We start from the raw sequence: 17,973 nt of genomic DNA, 5'->3' as shown, positions 1-17,973 counted from the left end.
ACACATTAAGCAATTTCCTCGCGCGCCAAGGAACGTACCCAATAACATGAACACGGCAAATAATACAGGACATTGACATTAAACACATGACATTAAACCAAACTCCAAAATAATAGTGTGATGTGCTGCTGAGGCGGCACATCGTCACAGCAACTCAGACGTTTTGGGCCAGATGCCCTTTTTTCAGAGTGTATTTCACCTCTAACAGACACAGGTGTATTTAATCAGGTAATATCTAATCATGCTGTTTCATTATTGAGATATAAATGATGCCATCCTCAGCTTCTGCAGGTAATGCTGGATCACCTTTATAGACTTGTCCCATTATAGCTTCAAGGTCAGGATGAAGCGTTGTAGAGGTTGGCACTAGCTGGCATCATAAATCTAAGCAGATGCGGTCCAAGCCTGTGTTTATCCACTGGAATGTGAGGAGGGGAATAGTTTGTTGAGATAACACATGACATGCTTACGCTGGAATGAGTTCTGAGGGCTTTGGGTAGATAAATGGAGGAGGTGTTGAGGGGCTCTATAAAACTATTGCTGCTTGAGTATGAGTTTTTTTTATTTTTTTTTAATTCATACTCCTTGTGTGGTATGTTCCTGCCACTACAGCATATCACGGAAAGTACAGGCCAATTGGCCGATAGTAAATTATTGTAACCTACCTTTGGCATCAGTCTTAAAGGTGTAGATTTTCGATCTTGAGCGACTCCAAGCCCATAACATTTTAGCCATAGGCTCAGAAAAATGAAAACAAAGTGAGCTCCCAACAACAATATCCCTGTGTGGAGTTTCTCTTGGATTACGCGGCTCTTCAGAGTGCTGCAGAAAGTTCCATTCATAGCTCTGAATCAGCTCATGCTGACACAGGTTCATTGTTTATTGTTTATTTCACCAGTTGCTTTGAAAAAAAGAGTTGTCATGGAGAGTTGTAAAACAGACCATAAACATCTGTTGTCCAAGACGCTAATTCCAAGTGAGTGATCTGTAAACAGTGTCTGAAAATCTCCAAATCTCTTGCGGCATGATGTTAATTAAACCCTTGAACCATTTTTTAAATATTTGTTCTTTGTTGTCATCTTTTGGAAACTTAAGAGCAGTGAATTAATTAAGTTGTTGACTGCTCTAGGCTGATTCGTGTGTCACAGCTTCGCCCTTGTGTGAATAGTTACAATAGGCCTACATGAGATGGGTGCAGAACAAAGCACACAAAGCTCAGAAGAGCAGAAAAAAGCAGCATCAAAAAACAGCTTTTCCCCAGCAAACATCACTCAGATGAACAAGTCATGACAATATTGTCCAGATGATAGTGTTCATTTATTTATCCATACTGGTAGTTAATAGTTTAGTAATGTTTGGAACCTTGAGAATTTCACACTGTGTGTTACTAGGCTGGGTGAACCCTGCCTGATCTGCCAGCGATTTGAATTTAGCCCTGCAGCTCAGGCTGAAAACCTGCACATCTGTCTCTCCTGCTTCATGTCCACATCTTCTGGGTTCAATCACAAAATAGCTTATCCAAAAGGTGCACCCAGATCGTTGGTCTGATTGGTTGAAGGACTATACAAAAAGCGTTGAACTTTGCCCAATGTTCACGCCTCTTGTGCAGAAGAAATAAAGCGCAGACTCCCCAGACTAATATTCATTCTTAAAAGATTGAGCTTAGTAAGGTGATAGCCAGACTAATATGTTACATATTGTTTGTGTAAAATGTGTTTCAAGATGGATGACTCATCTACCACTGAACTCAGGTCCTTATCATATATCATACTGTACATCATATGACTCATAAAATGCAATTTTATGAGACAGTATAAAATAACCTGAACCTGAGATTGCTTCCTAAAGTCACCTGAACCTGTTTCCAGTGTGGGAGTTTGTGTTTTTGATTGCATTTGGAATCATGCATTTGGGTTCATTCTCCTCACTATACGACATAGGACAGTTTAGTTTGAGTCCATTAATGAGAAGGAAATCATACAGTAGGCCTATATTATATTGGATCTGTAAATAAGGAGTTAACATACTCCGAACTCTCAGGCCCTTATCATATGGCATACATCATATGACTTAAACAATGCATAAGTGTTGAAGGCAGGCATTATATTATCTTAGCAATTATGGAGTCTGGGAATGCACAAAAACAACAGCTAGACACATTTTTCTAATTTCACATGTAATGCCTTTCCCTCCCGTGAGATTGGGTAGTATTTACTTTGGTGTGTGGTGCTTGACTTCACATGAAGTCCACAACTGCTGTTGGGTGTGTGGGCAACAAAAATGGCTTGCAAACCTTTTAGAAATACCGTTTAGAATTTAAAGCAGTATGCACCCTAACTATAACATATAAGAAAGCCTGGCGCAGGCCCTTTATTTTTTATTTATTTATTTTATGTGTATTTATTTATTTTTTGTGTATTATGTCTTATAAATGACCAGAAAAACATTACTATTTGGTGGTGCTTAATATCAGGCTACATCTTGTTTACTTTTGAATGGGGCCCAGAAGTGAATGCTGAGTAAGACAAAAAAAAAAACAAAAAAACATCATATACACATATACGTCATAAGAGCAAAATAAGTAGTTGAAGCATGGTGCGTGACAGGGACGACGCATAAGTGTGTGAAGCATGGTACGTGACAGGGACGACGCAAAAAGAAACAGATGACTAAGGCACTCAGTCACACAGCCAATGGAATATTCCAGAGATGATCCTATGATGAGAAGGAACACTGTGTCAGAATAACGGTAAAAAAGCAGAAGTGTTAGCCAATGCCAATGTAAGGACATGAAATATGACCTCAGCTGGCCAGTGACAGAACAGACAACATTTGGCAGGAAATCATCTGGTCCCCATAGTGTATCACTTGTCACTGTGACGAGCAGGTGCAGTTAGAGAGACAATGGTGAAGGAAATAAACAAAAAGCAAGAAAGACAGCTTAGCTGCATGTCCTAGGGACTGATCCAATATGCTTCCTTTGTCACAAAAGATTGAATTACTAAACGTTTATTGTAAATCGGCAAACCGCAATCTTATTTTTGCAAAATGTGTCAGCAGTTCTGACAAAAGTTTGTTTGCATTTGAGCTCGACAGACAATATTCCAGCCAATCGTCACCTCGTCTCAGGCACGCCGCGCCTATGTTCTTGAGGCAGTATGATGATTGGCTGGAATATTGTTTGGCTTGGTCGTAGCCATTTGTTTCCCATTTACAGAGCTGTTTCCCATCTGCAGAAAATTGACAGCTAGAAAGTTCAAAGTTGATCATTTGACTGTGGGTCAGTAAGAGACATCTCTTGGATTTCCCCTTGGGGATCAATAAAGTATCTATCTATCTATCTATCTATCTTATGTGTGGGCATATTATGCTGGTCCAATTTCCCCCATCTCTCCCATACCTTCCCCTCATATTTCAACATGTAAGTTTAGTGATCATTAGATCCTTTAAATAGGTGAGATGTTGATTCCTGCTTCCACTAAACTCGCAGCACCTCCATGAGATCAGCTGGGTTATCATCTGGAGGCTGCCGTTCATGGATATTTCACCCCCCCATACCAGTAAATCTCCCAGCAAGGGGGGCAGTGGCACGTAGAGGACGTCTCCCACCACCACCCCCTGCAGCTGCCGTTACTGGAGTGTTGACCGCCAACTGCCTTGTCTTTCCTTCAGAGCCAGAGCCAGAAGTTCGCTTTCTCTGCTTCCTCTCTGAAGCTCCTTGACGGATTTCCACAGACTCGAGCCTGTCAGTCCAGCACCATGGCCATTGCTTGCCCACAAAGCCCTGGCATCCGACCCCCAGGGTAAACCGTGGCTTTCCAGCTAGCCACTTGGCACTCCGCCTCCAGCTCAGAGTACTGGAGGTGTCTCCTTGCGTGTGCTGTTGCCATGCCTTGATGTAAGACAAACAGATACTCTTCTACATGAACTCTTTTATACCTTCACATGAGTGTATTTTTTATTATGTTTTTATATGGTTTTTTTTATCTTGTATTTATGACCACTGTTTGGTAAGCCTTCATGTTGTAATTATGTTGATCCATGAATGTGTTCTCTCTTCTGGCAGTAAAACAAATGGCCCTGTGCCCCAAATTGGACCTTGAAACGTCCTCCCATGGTAAGTTCCCTATATTGTTTGTAACATCATTGACTGTTAAAAAAGCATAATTGAACAATTACCATGTCAAAACCATACAGTCACCATGAAGTGTGACAGGGGAACCATGGTGGCACCAAAGCTATGAAGAACTATACATAAACCATAGCAGTGCTATGGCTAGGAACATGGAGATCATCCTCACCATGGGGTCCCATGGTAAAACCATAGTTACTGCATTAAACCATTGGCCTGGGTATACCCACGCTGCCTTGCACTAGATTGCATTCACGCTGTTAGGGGACAGCAAGGTGATGATGACGTCTAAGCACACAGAAGCTATATTTTGGCTACACACCTATCACTACGGAAAAATAGATTGACTAGCCTATGAGCTATGCACTGACACATTTGATAGACATCTGAAGTGCCCAATAAACAGCTCTGGGCATTACCAAACCATTCCTCAAATGCGAGAAAGTTAATGTTCGGTTCCCAGACCACATCTCATTGAGATTGAGAGGAAACCATAGTGAATTTTCATAACGGTCCCCCTTCTCCCTTTGAGTCAAGCTAGTGACAGCAGGTAGGCCTATAGCAACAGTGCCTGATACATGAAGAAAATTAAACCCGAAGTACCCTTCAGGGCATGACAAACAGAATAAGAACAGCACATTCCACAGATTACACATTTACAGCACTTCCCCCAGACAAGACCTCCCATTCCTTGTAAAGGAATGTCTACTGTAAGTCAAGTCATGGAGAGTGTAGGCTCTGCTTACCATCAATGCCTAGTCACTAACCACAATATTAACCATGACATTAAGCCTGCTAGGAGCAAAGGAGAAACATATCACTGAACACATTGTGGTCATGTCACGCCAGGGAGGCCGGATATTGTGTATCAGTTTCTACAGTATGAGTCAGGGCTTTCAAATGTTGCTTAGTCCTGCAGGTGCACCAGCACATTCCACCCACAGCAGTTTCTTGGTCTTTTAAGCCCCCAACGTTGTCTTCAAGGCAGCGCTGCCTGGAAGGTGCTAGGGTTAGGCATGGGTTAAGGTTAGGGTTAGAGTTAAGGTTAGGGTTATAGGATTAGGTACTAATAAGTCAACGGTGGCTGCGTTGCCTGGAAGACGACGTTGGGGCCTTAAAACACCATCGAGCCCGCAGGCCACAGCATACCAACACTGTGAATTGGAAAACTCCCAAACCAGTGCTTCGTCATTTGTGGTAAGAGTTGCTCTTTCACAGCTGGGCATGTGATTTAAAAGAAGCGTGAATGATTTGGAATATGAAGAAATGTCTGAGGTCTCACCACTTGTGATGTCAGCTGTCTTGTTTGTCAGTTCATTTTAAGAGTGAAGGTGTTCGGGTTAGGGATAATCTCCTTTTGATTGTCAGTTTTGATAACAATACTTTCATTTGTACAAAAGTACGAAGTAAGAAGTGTTTGATGTCTTTTTCTTGGCTCTACTGTTCTGAGCCAAGATATTTGCATTTTTACTCGCTTTCTCAAGAGATGTGTGGAGAAAAACGCTGAGTCTTTGCCTGAACCTTGCTGCTGTGCTCACAAAACACCCTCTGTTTCTCTGTCTGCTTGTTCCTTCTCCCCTCCCTCTTTCTGAGTCTCCCTCTCTCACCCCGAGCATGTGAACACACTGAATCACTCTTGCACACTCCCGCCTGGCCCCTCCCTGCACCTCATATCTAATCCTGAGCACATGTGTGGAGCCAGACGCAGACAGCAGTGGAAGAGAGAGGTCAAAACAAGCTGGACACAGACTATCCTTAGACTCTTTTTGGCTTTCAGACAGAACTGACCTGGGCAACAGCAAAAAGGAAAACGCGATCAGAATACTCTCGTGGACCACCAGATTTTTGGATTTGGGTCAAAGGCCGTCTGACGGTTGCGCTTTGTGCACCCTTGTTCGTAACTCCACAGAGAGAGTCGAAGCTGACATGTGTACGGGGAAGTGTTCCCGCTTCATCGGAGCGTCGCTGTACCCCTTGGCGCTCACCTCGATCATCTGCAACATTCTCCTTTTCTTCCCGGGCTGGGACGTCCAGTATGCCAAAGATGGACACATCACAGAGGAGGTCAAGTACATGGGAGGCCTCATCGGCGGTGGCATCATGGTGAGTCCAAAGACCTCTGCAGGGGACTGCACACCTATAAATGCAAATCTCTCCATAAACGCAGACTGTACGCCGGAGTGCAGATTGATGCGTTCAGCAGGGTGCATGATGAACATAGTGCATTCATGCAAATGTTCTGTACTTCTGGTTTGTTTAGTGTGGTCATTATTCAAATATTCATCGGCTGAGAAATGTCCAACTATTAGCAGTAACATTTTTAGGTATATCCAATCGAATAGCACAGTTACACTTGTGATTTATTTACTTTACTTCTTTAATAACGTATGTCTGATTGAAAGTCATACCTATTTCGAGAAACAGAAACAGTCTTTTTGGATGGTTTCTAAGGCTTACTGTAACTGTATCTATCATAGGGAGTTCTCTGGAATTCCTCTCCTGTCTCACTCCAAGACCTCCTGTAGTTCAGACTCGGACTCTCCCATGAACATTTCGTTAGTTCTTAGGGGAGAGCCTTAGCTTGGCAGAGTACTTACAGACCACTCCTCACTGTCTCTATACTCATGCAGCTTGCAACAGGCCAAGTTTGTGGTCTCTAAAAAAGCTGTTCAAATCCCACTAGAAAATCTGTGAGTGAAAACCTGCCAAAAATGAGAAGGAAACAATTATTGTTGAAACTATTGTGTTTGAACAGTTGTGTTTTGAGTGTGAAAGAGCACACTTCAAAGGCACTCTTCTTTCAGAAAAATATATAAAATACAAGAATACAGAAAAATAGATACGGTAAAATATATGAATACAGAAAAATATAAAAAGCATTTATTTCGAGTGTGTCTGATCCAGGATTTAGCAGGTGGTTTTCTGAAAATGTTTCCGTGTTAGAGAGAGTTCAATGGGTGCTCCAGGCCATAATGGTTTAAACAAATTATAACCAATTATTACTTTATGTCTTTCTGTCTCACAGGTGTTAGTACCAGCAATACACATTCATCTGACAGGAAAGCAAGGCTGTTGTGCTAACCGTTGTGGGGTAAGTGGAAATGACCAGTGGATGTGATCAGTGGTGTAGCGGGTGATCACAATATAACCACTACAGCAAACTAGACTCACTGGATGTGATCAAGAATGTTACTATCTCTAAAATCTTGCACAATGCAAAGTACACGTGCTTATAATAGGTGCTGTCTCTTGGCATGCAGGTAGAAGCTTATTCTGTTAGACAAAATAGCAGAGATCTGTCCTGGAGGAGACTGAGAGAATGTGTTTCACATGACTCAAATGGGCTATCTGATGGGAGAGAATTAGCAGGGAATTAGATAAAGACTGTGGACCGTCTAAACACAGCAGAGCTCAAAATGTTTCCCCCATAACAGATACTGTACATAACGCCTTCAGCATTGTTATGATTGGTTTTCATTAATCCGACAAGCTGTAACCTGGAGTCCGTTTGTAGGTTACATCAAAAACTATTTTATTGAATCAGGTGAAGGGTGTGCTGTACAATACATTTCTACAACAGTTTCTTCCTTTTTATTGTCTCGTGACTTGATTTTGATTTTGATTTTATTTGGATCCCCATGTGACCCAATGTGACCAGCTCCTCACTGAAAGGCATTCACAATGTGCATTCTCTCTTCCTGGCCCACATACAATAAACTATATTGCACATGACTCAGAATAGAATGTGCTCTTGTTTACGGGCCCTTATTTTTTGACCTGTGGTTGCCTTCACAGATGTTCCTGTCAATTGCATTTGCTGCTGTTGGAGTAGCTGGCGCCCTCTACAGTTTCGCCGTGGCCATGTCCGGTTTAGTCAATGGGCCATTGTGTAGAGTAGGATTAATCTGGATGACTCCTTTTAAAGACAAGTAAGATCAATCTCCCTCAGTCTTGACATATGTTCAGTTATGATAATCTACACCCAACACACAGATTTGAATTACTTTAGAATTGCTCTTGAGCAAGAATTTGTTTTGAACTTTCTTGATGTGCATGATCAAATAGTCTGTCACAGCGGCTTAGTATATTTTGTCTAGCCTACATATTATGAACAAAGTATTTTTAGGCATGTGAATATGTCAAGATTTTTGGGATATAAGCTGTCTTAAAGCATAACTCTCACCAAAATGCATCCTTGGGTGTTTTTGTGAATGTACCAGAATGTTTTTGTGAATGTTGTGAATGAGTCAGACTTTCGTTTAAAAGCATGTCGAAAGCGCCACTTTTAAGCTTGGAATTTTGCATGGGAATAGTAGGGGCACTACTATTTTAATACATGATTGCATCAAAATCGCGAAAATTTATCCAAAACCTTTCTTTTTAGTAAACTATGTATACACAAACAATGCTCTCAATGCTCGAGCTCATGTGCAGAGACACTGATGATACTTTGATCAAATGCTTCTTAATGTTAAAAGTTTAATAGTTTAAAGTTTGACTCGGGTACATTCACAAAAATACCCTTTTGTTGAGAGTGTTTTGGCTTTAACATTTCAATGCTACTTCTGCATCTTGTGTTGGGAATTTTTCTGGGTCACAGAAATGTAATCAGATATATATAATCAACAAAATGACTGCATGTATGTGACCATTGAGTCACTCAGTTACACTGCACTCAAAGAAAGCCCTCTTTTCAATAAACCACATATCTTAAATTCTGACCAACCCTCCTTTCGACTGCACTGCCAGCTGCGTGACAATCGTGATGTGTATGTAAGAGAACATGGCCAGATAAAAAGAAAAAGGGCTGAAATTAGGACCATGGACTGCCCCATTAGTTTTTAACCTGGATGCAACAGTGTGCACATAATATAGGCCTACATGTTTCCCAATGTTCCATTGTGTGCTGAGCAGGTGTTGTTATCATTCAGATGGTAGTACTCGGAGGTTTTCCAAAGCACCCATTAAACCATATACCCCCAATATCTTCTCTGTTGATTTCAGGGAGAACAGCTACCTTCATAACCAGAACACGTGGTTCCTGTGCACTTCACCTGATAATGTGATCCAGTTCAACATAGCCCTGTTCAGCACTCTGGCAGCAGTGGGCGCCGTGGAGACCATTCTGTGCTCCATCCAGATGATCAATGGCCTCTTCGGTTGCCTGTGTGGCACCTGCAAATCCAAAGAGGTAAGTTTCAAAATGTCAAGTTTCAAACCTCTAAGATGTTGCCATTGACTGCATTTACATATTGTAAAAAAAGGCTATGAAACGCCTACATCTCAAACACCATAGAAGGAACATGTAGGCTACAATACATGCCCAGACATTTTAGTGCATTCGGTGGTCACCGTAATAAGAAATCCTAAATAAAAACAATAGGTATGACAAGTACATCATATAGAACACATTATTGTGCAGCAGTGAACCCCATAGTCATTGAAGAAAGCTACTGGAGCTGCTGGAGACATGAAGGACCTCTTCAATGGGTTCATCACCCATGGGCTATTTTAAAAAACAAACAAGCAAACAAACAAACAAAAAAACCCACCAATGGAAACATTCTCATTTAATAATTTTCAAATATGTTATCTGAATTAGTTAAGATTGGGATAAAGAAAATATGAATTGAATCATTAAAAAAAATGATTCTATTGATTGAGGGCAAAATAATGTCTCTCTTCAATTTGTCCCAGATTGTCTGAAAGGGTGCAAAATCTGAACATAACAGAAGGGTTAACTTGATATGTTCCTCTTTTCCATTGTTGTTACAGACTTATTGACTTGCGCCCTCTAGTGGCAGACAACATCAGCATCAAGTTCTTACATTCTTCAAACTGCAAAGGGGCCACCTGGAAGACAATATGTGGCAATCTACTGTAAAAGCTTTTATATTACACAGTTGTTAATTGGGGGTGAGGGTTATCTATGTGAATACTATGTGATTATTTGTGCCATGTACAGTTTCTATAGATTAAAACATGTTAAACGTTAATATGCACTATACTGTTGATCATTGTGTTTGTACGTAACAATAGGTAAAACTATTTGTACAAGTGTAGAGTCAATAAATGTTATTTTCAACACTTTTTGACACAGTGGTTATTTCTTTATGAACACTGTGCCCTGTGGTATCTAAATACGGTGTCTGTGTAACTTCCCATACACATACATGTCAAGAACATAAAGAATCAAATAGACTTGATTATGTCATTATGATCAGGTAAAATTCCTACGAGATCTTTGTTACAGATCTGTTACAGGTTTTATGAGTCCAATGCATCTAAGACTGGGCAGCCAACTAGCCCCCCCACCCCACCCCACCCAATCCCTTACCAACACATGGATCCGCATTAGTCAGTGGAGTACAAATACATGTTTGAAGCAATAACAACAAAAAAAAAAACACACACACATTGTAGGAAAGATACTGCATTATGACAACACTGAATCAAGGAAAAAGACATGCCATGGTCAACAGCATTGGATATACTGACTATGCACTAGACAAAGAGATGTGCCTTCCTCATACAGTCAGCGGACATTTGTTAATCACGTGACCGAGACATCGTATGCAAATGTTTGTTGTGTGGTGCCAAAGTCTTTCTCAGGTCTTCACCTTCTGCCCTCTTCCTGAGTCTCGGGTTAGGGTTTCACACCACAGTTTTTCACAACCGATTATTACAGCTGTTAGCCTATACAAGAGATGATCAACACACCAAGTATTTAAGATGGTGACTCCATAATATTAGTTAAGGCTGAGGATGAGCCACAGGCGCTCGAAACGTCACTGCAAAATAGTAATAATAATATTAATAATAATAAATGTAATAGGAGCTCCTTGGTGTGTGGATCATTGCTAAACTCTTGTACCCTATATGCTTTAGATCCTGCACCCATCCAAATGGGATGTGCATGGCCTCTCACTGCTCTGCTATTACAAGAAGGGTTATAGTGGTGAAATAAGAGGTGGATAAACTATGCATTCTGTGATCACGGTAAGGTGGACTGCGCCATGTGGTGGAATGTTTAAAAAAGGCATTCAGATCATGTTCGATGATGGTTGAGGTTAATGTCCAATGTTTATAACAATACCAGTGGTATTCCTAGAGTGTTGATGAGTGTACATGTTGTGATTGTGGATAATACAGTGTGATTTCTGAATGTTAGAAGTTGCAATTGGTGAATAAACTTGTTTGAGAGGGGGACAGACTCTAATAAGAGGTTGGATAATCTCTATTTCTGACATTTCAGAGGTGGATAAACTGTGTTTACTTGCATTTAGTCTCCACTACAGCCCCGATTACAAGGGTAACAGTAGCTCCGTGGATTGAACGCTATGACTTTTAATCAGAGAGAAAACTTCATGTCTACAGGTAAGCGGAAAGTTCCAATGCCTGTGCTGATGCACAACAAAGACACTATTTAGGCTTCATTTGTAGGCTTCAAAGTTAAACATAGCTTTATGTTATTATAATCTTGGCTGTTGGCTAGAGACATTCTCTATGTCACTTCCTGCAACCTTGCAAGATGTAGAGTTTAGGTGGTCTACTTTCTGGTGTCCAGCGCAGTGATGCACGGATGTGGTTTAGCAGTCAGTTTGAAACAGGAAAAAGTCATGCTTGCGTTTCTCTTCAATATACTGTGAGTCAGTCAGTCAGTTAGTCAGTCAGTGGAAGAGACTTTTCGCTAAATGGAGTAAACTAAAAGAGCCCACTTTTAACTTAAGGTAATTTGAAATATCTTTTCACATTGTTCAAAAAAGGTTCTTGTCATTGCTGTTGCAGCAAACAGAGAAACGCAATGATTTTCATTGTTTAGGGTCTTCCTGCAAAGCCAGTACTTAAGGAAGGTAGTTTTAAAGAGAGAAGAGATTAAAAAGAGATTATTTTTTTGTGTAGTTAAATACTTGTCTGTAGAGTCCTGGATAAAACATAAAGATGTTCTGGACTTATCTAATTGTTAGGCCATGTATCTGAGTTTTTAAATTCAAGTCATAAGAAATAATAGCGTTAAGATTTCAGAATGATAGAATAAATATTTTTTCTTCAAGATTATGCATAGCCAACTGGGCAACATTTCCGTATGCATTCCGTATATCTCTCATATAACATGATAGAAAATGGACAAAAACACTGACTATCCGTGTTATATATTTTAATGACACATATATCCATTTGGATCTGTTGCATTTTTATACCAATGCAGTATGTGCTGACGACTTGCCACTTGCCTCATTCTCAATAAAGTCATTAATAGGTTTAGGTCTTGTTCTGTGTGGTGGCCTGACCACAACAATTCAGCATTCAACTACATTAATAGATCCATAGGATCAGCATTGGTTCAGCTGTGGATGGTCTTAATCTGACTATGGACGCGTGGTGGTAATGATTTTGATTTGTGCCCTTCCAGAACATGCTTTCCACTCGAGGCCAGCAAGGGTTGGCCCTGGCTGTGGTGTCCCTTGCATCTCTGGGGGTGGTATATGTGATCTGTTTATGGTGCCGAAAAAGGAAAAGGAGTGAGTTTCTAAAATGCTACAGATATTCAAATGCTTCTACTGTCATTCCATTATCTTCCATGATCTCGAATATTCACTAGAGATGTTTCGCTAAAGTCAGAGGTACATGTTTATGTATTTTACAGAGATAAAACAAGAAGAAAATCAACTATATGATCCGAGAGAACCACCAGTGATGTGAGTTTCGCGAAAAAGATCTAGCCATGGTCTGTTATTGGCTGTCCATATCTCATACCGAGACCTCTTGTCTGGAATGTAAACCTGCCTTCAGACCAGAATATTGGATGAAGATAACCTGTATTGTCTTATGAATATACCTCTAATATTATGTAGTGTCTTCAAATCTAAATTCTTCTCTTCCATAGTCAACGTGAGGGAAGCAGGTTTGCTGTAACTCGGTCCAAAACAGGTGAGGTTGTGGTCAATATTCACTTAAGAGAGGACCTTGGGCATACTTATTAGTGCGAAGCCTCTCATTACCCTTCACGCCATATTAGGTGGTGACTGCTGACTGCCTTGTTGTGTGCCGCACCATGCGGAAAGGAACGGACGATATCTCGAGGTCAAGTGCCAAATGCACATTAATGACCAAGAGCTTGGGGTCTTTTAGGAATGTTGATGCTTTTGGAAGAAAGGCAAATAGAGCAATTATTGATGAACACAAAGTCTGAGGACAAAGAAGGATGGAATCATTATTTCCGTTAATTCAATCAGTTCAATTTCAAACCAATGCCGATATCAGTGACTACATATCCTATTCATTTTGTCATATTTCTGACAATATATTTTGGTGAAAAACAAGGACATGTACCTCAGACTTTTGGACCGTAAACAGCAGGTGGCTACTGAAACGGCCTTGATTGAGTGCTGTCTCTAGTCTGTACAGGAGTCTAATAATTCCTTCTTTTTCAGTTACGAAACACAATCAGATTTCCAGGAGGCCACCACCAGAGGAGTATGTTACTGGAATACCTCTCTATCCATCATGTTCAACTTTAGGCTACATGGTTTTGGTTTTTACAAGCAATTGATTGTGTATTTCACTTGATCCAATAGGCCCATAGACGCTGCTGCCATTACACCAGAAGGTAGGCCTACATGCCTCGTGGCTTGGTTGGCTTGGCTTTGTTTGCATTGGTGGGGGAGTGGGAAATAATACTAAAATCTTCATTAAAGTATCAGCCTACTGAAAATATTTTGTTATTGGGGAATATATTGGGAATTAATCATTTATGACGGTGTGTATTTATAAATAAAATGTTAAAATGCTTTCCAACAGGGCAAGCTAGCTATCAAAACATCAAAGAATGTGAGTTTTTCTTCTTTCAGTGTATTTTCTTTCAGTGTTCAGATCTAAGATCGATGGCAGGGATTTATTTTCTTGAGGTGTGAACTTATTTTTGATTTGCATTCCTTCGCAATAACTTCTGCATTCCCTCACAATATCTTTTCAAAAGGATACGGAACGGAGGGGAATGAAAAAGTATTTCAAGGGAATGCAAAACTATTGTGAGGAAACTAACTTAAAACATGTTTTCACCTGAAAAAGAATGCTCATCCTGTCCTTTTGGGTGTTCCATGATGCCATTTTAAAAATTAAAAATGATATATCTCACATTTCACCCTCAACTGTATACAGCTAACAGTTACCTAATCACAGCATTATTGTGTGTTCCCTCAACTAGTTGGTACTTGTGAGCCCACCTATGTGTAAGTAAAACCTCTCACAGCATATATTGCAATTTTTATGAATAATGCTACCTGTGTTTGCCTGGTGATGCCATTAGACCAGGGGTCTCCAACAGGTAGCCCGCGAGCTACTAGTAGCGACCCACCTGTTTCTGAGTAGCTCTAAAAATAAGGTTCAAGGAAAATGTTTGCGAATTTGATCACAATATCACTTGGTAAGCGTGATGAAATTCCTAGGCTATCAAATCAAATTCACAATCTACAACGATGGAAGTTAAAGCGTTAAAACGCATACAAAACGTATTCAGCGGATGGAGATCGACTATGCAAATACATGCTGCTAATAGCATATAAAAAATGAGTTCTCGGCCATGTTAATTTTGTCAAAGTAGCTCTTGGAGGAAAAAAGGTTGGAATAGACATACAGATAGACATAGCTTTTCCTATTTACCATTGTTAGCTTTCACCCATACGCTCAAATGATTATATAACTTGTTAAACGAGCTGAAATATTTCTTTCACAGAGATCCCATTCCAACTAATTTATACGGAAATGACCCTGAGGAAGGTAAGTCTTAAGAATATACATCTTTGCAGTCATTGCATATGAAAAGAAACAAAGCCTCTTAATTCACCTGTATGAGTTCAACACTAATTTCATGCACTTGCATTATGCAATCATGTGGAATCATGGATTCTTTCAGTTAAAGCAACACAATGTGGTTCTTTTATCAACATATTGGTGCTACTGGAGTCACTCAATGTTTGTATGCCCTGAGGATGGCCATCTGACCAAAAGCTAGGCTATTAAAACTTGCCAAAAGGATTGAAGCATGCAGACAGTTTACTTTGGAGTTTTTCAGATTTCGTTTGTCTGACACCTTCTTTCTCTTGAGTGCCGCGTAACTCTTACATAATGCTATTGGAGTCTAAAAATGCATAATGTTGTTGTTTGTAACATAATGTAACAAAATGCTTGTGTTTTTTTTTGACAAATTGGGTCAATTGAGTCACTCCCTTTGTGCTAAATGGTGTCCGGTATGTCAAAAAATTGATGGAAAGGGGTAGACATTGCATGAAATTCACAAATTTTGTATTTCACGGTTGAAAAAAAAGAGAGACTGGCTTGTCTTCTATTTCACATGTCTGTAATCCTTTGGTTCTCTAACTGGCTAATTGCAAATGGATTCAGTAATTAGGTTGATGATGGGGAATGAAGGGGAACAGTGTAGTGTCTGTATTCGCAACACGGCAGAGTGCTGTCAGAGTCGGCATCGCTATCTGCTACTGTTTAGACATTTTAACATGCCCTTCAGACGTGACCTTCACAGGTCTTATTGACACTTCTCAAAGTCTCACCCAAACTAAATTAGTATGTACGTGGTACGTAAAACACCACACACTTATGTTCCATACCTCTTACATACGGGAATGCTATTTGAACCAACAATACTTAACCTGTGTTACAGTACATAGTGTATATTGTGCCAATAAAAACATTGCAAGCCTGGAAATATAGACACATATACACCCACCCACTTAAACGCCCATGCACTGCAGAAGAATGGAAAAACAAACTAGTCTTTCTAACTTTAACCAGTGGATGTGGTGGGCTCAGGCCTCACCTCACAAACATGTTTTGGAGAAATCATTTATGGCGCAATAACTTTCCTGTTTAACAAATATGTATTTCTCTTCCAGATCAGTGCTCATACGAAAATGTCTTTCCTACATCTTCGATCAAACACCAATCTGGTAGGTGACCTTACATTTCTTAGAATTGCTTAATCATTTTCCATAGAAAAAATTTTGCCTATTTTATTCATCTCTAAGGCTTCATGACGAATAATTATGCAATTATGTCCACGCACATACAGACTCACACACACACACTCACTCACACACACACTCACACACACACACACGCACACACACGCACACACACTTGCCCACCCACACACAAATACACAGTATGTCTTCTCAAAAAAGCATTTTCTTCTGTGACTGATTAAACTTAAGTTAAGTTTAATCAATTTTAAGATTGCACACATACTATATGTAACCACTAAAGCACAATATAATGTTTTTGGGTGGTTGAAAAGATTATGTGATCCATTGAATACATTTGTGAGGCCAATTCGGGTCTTTTTTCCCCAAACATATATAGGCTATATTGAATTATTATTATTATTTATTTATCCTTTCTGTTTTTTACAATTATGACACCAAAATGAATTTAGTGTGAAGTGTAATTTGGTCTGATACAATCACATGTCTTTGTTACTATTTTGTACAGTTTCCGTATACTTGTTTTGTAGTCTAACAGAGGGTATTTAAAAACATAACGTTCAAGACGTTCAAGTCTATGCTAATTTAATCATCACACTCTTACAGATGGATCAGATTATGAAAATGCTGATTTCCTGGTGCACAATAAGATAACTGACGGTTAGTGCTGGCATCTGTTTTTATTACATGGCTTCCATATTTAAAATACTGTATTACATTTGGAACAAGATGATATGTTACTCTGACATAAACTGTTTTTCAGATGAACTGGATGAACCAGATTATGTCAACCAAGGAGAGACTTAACCTTGCACTTTACGAAATGTAAATTATTTCTGCACTGTGAAACATTTGACCTTTCAAAGTGGAGGCGACACCAGTGGTGGCTCTAGTCGAGGCTTTTGTGTCAAAGTACACACAACAACAGAAGAGAACCATGTTACTTGCAACTCATCTGCCTCTCTTTAAAAAGTGTATATTATTATTGTTTCATTTTAAGTCAGTTGTTATTGTGTCATTTTAACATGTTTAACTGTAACCTTATGTTTTCATTAAAGAAATGTTCACACATTCCTTGTTGTCATTTCAATGAAAACAGCCTTTTCAACACTTTGTTCCAGTCCATCATTCACTTGTCTTGTGGTTTGTAGGAAGATGTCCCTTTAGTGGTGCCACACTATTTGATTGAGTGGCACCACTTCAGCCTCCTGTCTCAAACATAACTGCTCATTCCACATTTTGTGCACTGCAGTCACTGTGATCAGGAACTGTTGATTAACTTAAAGTGCTGTTATGCTGCTGATCGGGTCATATATGGCAACGGCAATAAAGAGTAATGACCGAAGAACTTGTTGGCATTTGATGGTAGAGAACCCATCATGAGTGTGTGTGTGTGTATGTGTGTGTGTGTGGTGGTGGTGGTGGTGGTGGTGGTGTGTGTGTGTGTGTGTGTGTGTGTGTGTGTGTGTGTGTGTGTGTGGGGGGGGTGGGGGGTCTGGGGTCAGGGGTCTGGGGTCTGATATGGCAGATGAATTAGTGGCCCTAATTCAATAAAAATAAAACACAGATGAGGGGAGGTGCCTGCTTGATATGCCCTGTAAGATGTTCTCGAAGGCTGTTCTGTCTGTGATGCATCCCACAAAAGTTGATTTGTTAAAAATTTTGTTTTTAATGGTAAATAGGTTTCGTAGTTGATTCGCCACTGTGTGAAATCCCCTACCTATAAAACTACGTAGGCTATACCTAGTGTTATAGGTGTAATAGGTGTATGGGTGTAATATTATGTCATATGTGTATTAAAAATGTTTATCTCCTGAAAGTTAAAGTCATCACAATAAAGCT

General features: G+C 40.0%; 2 protein-coding genes across 2 annotated transcripts; both read left to right on the top strand.

Annotated features, from left to right (window-relative positions):
• Positions 1 to 5,756: 5,756 nt before the first annotated feature.
• On the top strand, positions 5,757 to 10,222 carry tm4sf21a (transmembrane 4 L six family member 21a). Its single transcript, XM_062535717.1, has 5 exons — positions 5,757 to 6,235; positions 7,158 to 7,223; positions 7,928 to 8,061; positions 9,137 to 9,323; positions 9,908 to 10,222. Exons 1-5 carry the CDS (start codon positions 6,059 to 6,061, stop codon positions 9,914 to 9,916), a joined length of 573 nt encoding a protein of 190 aa, XP_062391701.1. The 5' UTR covers positions 5,757 to 6,058; the 3' UTR covers positions 9,917 to 10,222.
• Positions 10,223 to 11,776: 1,554 nt separating this feature from the next.
• si:dkey-183i3.6 (LAT2 domain-containing protein) lies at positions 11,777 to 17,203 on the top strand. The gene is made up of 12 exons (XM_062535716.1): positions 11,777 to 11,862; positions 12,546 to 12,654; positions 12,780 to 12,831; positions 13,020 to 13,063; positions 13,567 to 13,609; positions 13,711 to 13,742; positions 13,934 to 13,963; positions 14,340 to 14,364; positions 14,868 to 14,911; positions 16,045 to 16,098; positions 16,738 to 16,791; positions 16,895 to 17,203. The coding sequence occupies exons 2-12, from the start codon at positions 12,549 to 12,551 to the stop codon at positions 16,936 to 16,938; spliced, it is 528 nt and encodes a 175-aa protein (XP_062391700.1). The 5' UTR covers positions 11,777 to 11,862; positions 12,546 to 12,548; the 3' UTR covers positions 16,939 to 17,203.
• The last annotated feature ends 770 nt before the right edge of the window (positions 17,204 to 17,973 follow it).

This window comes from Sardina pilchardus, chromosome 5 (assembly GCF_963854185.1).
Source record: "Sardina pilchardus chromosome 5, fSarPil1.1, whole genome shotgun sequence".
Classification (NCBI taxonomy): Eukaryota; Metazoa; Chordata; class Actinopteri; order Clupeiformes; family Clupeidae; genus Sardina; species Sardina pilchardus.
Note: the sequence above shows the minus strand (reverse complement) of the source record. Positions and strands in the feature narration are given on the sequence as shown.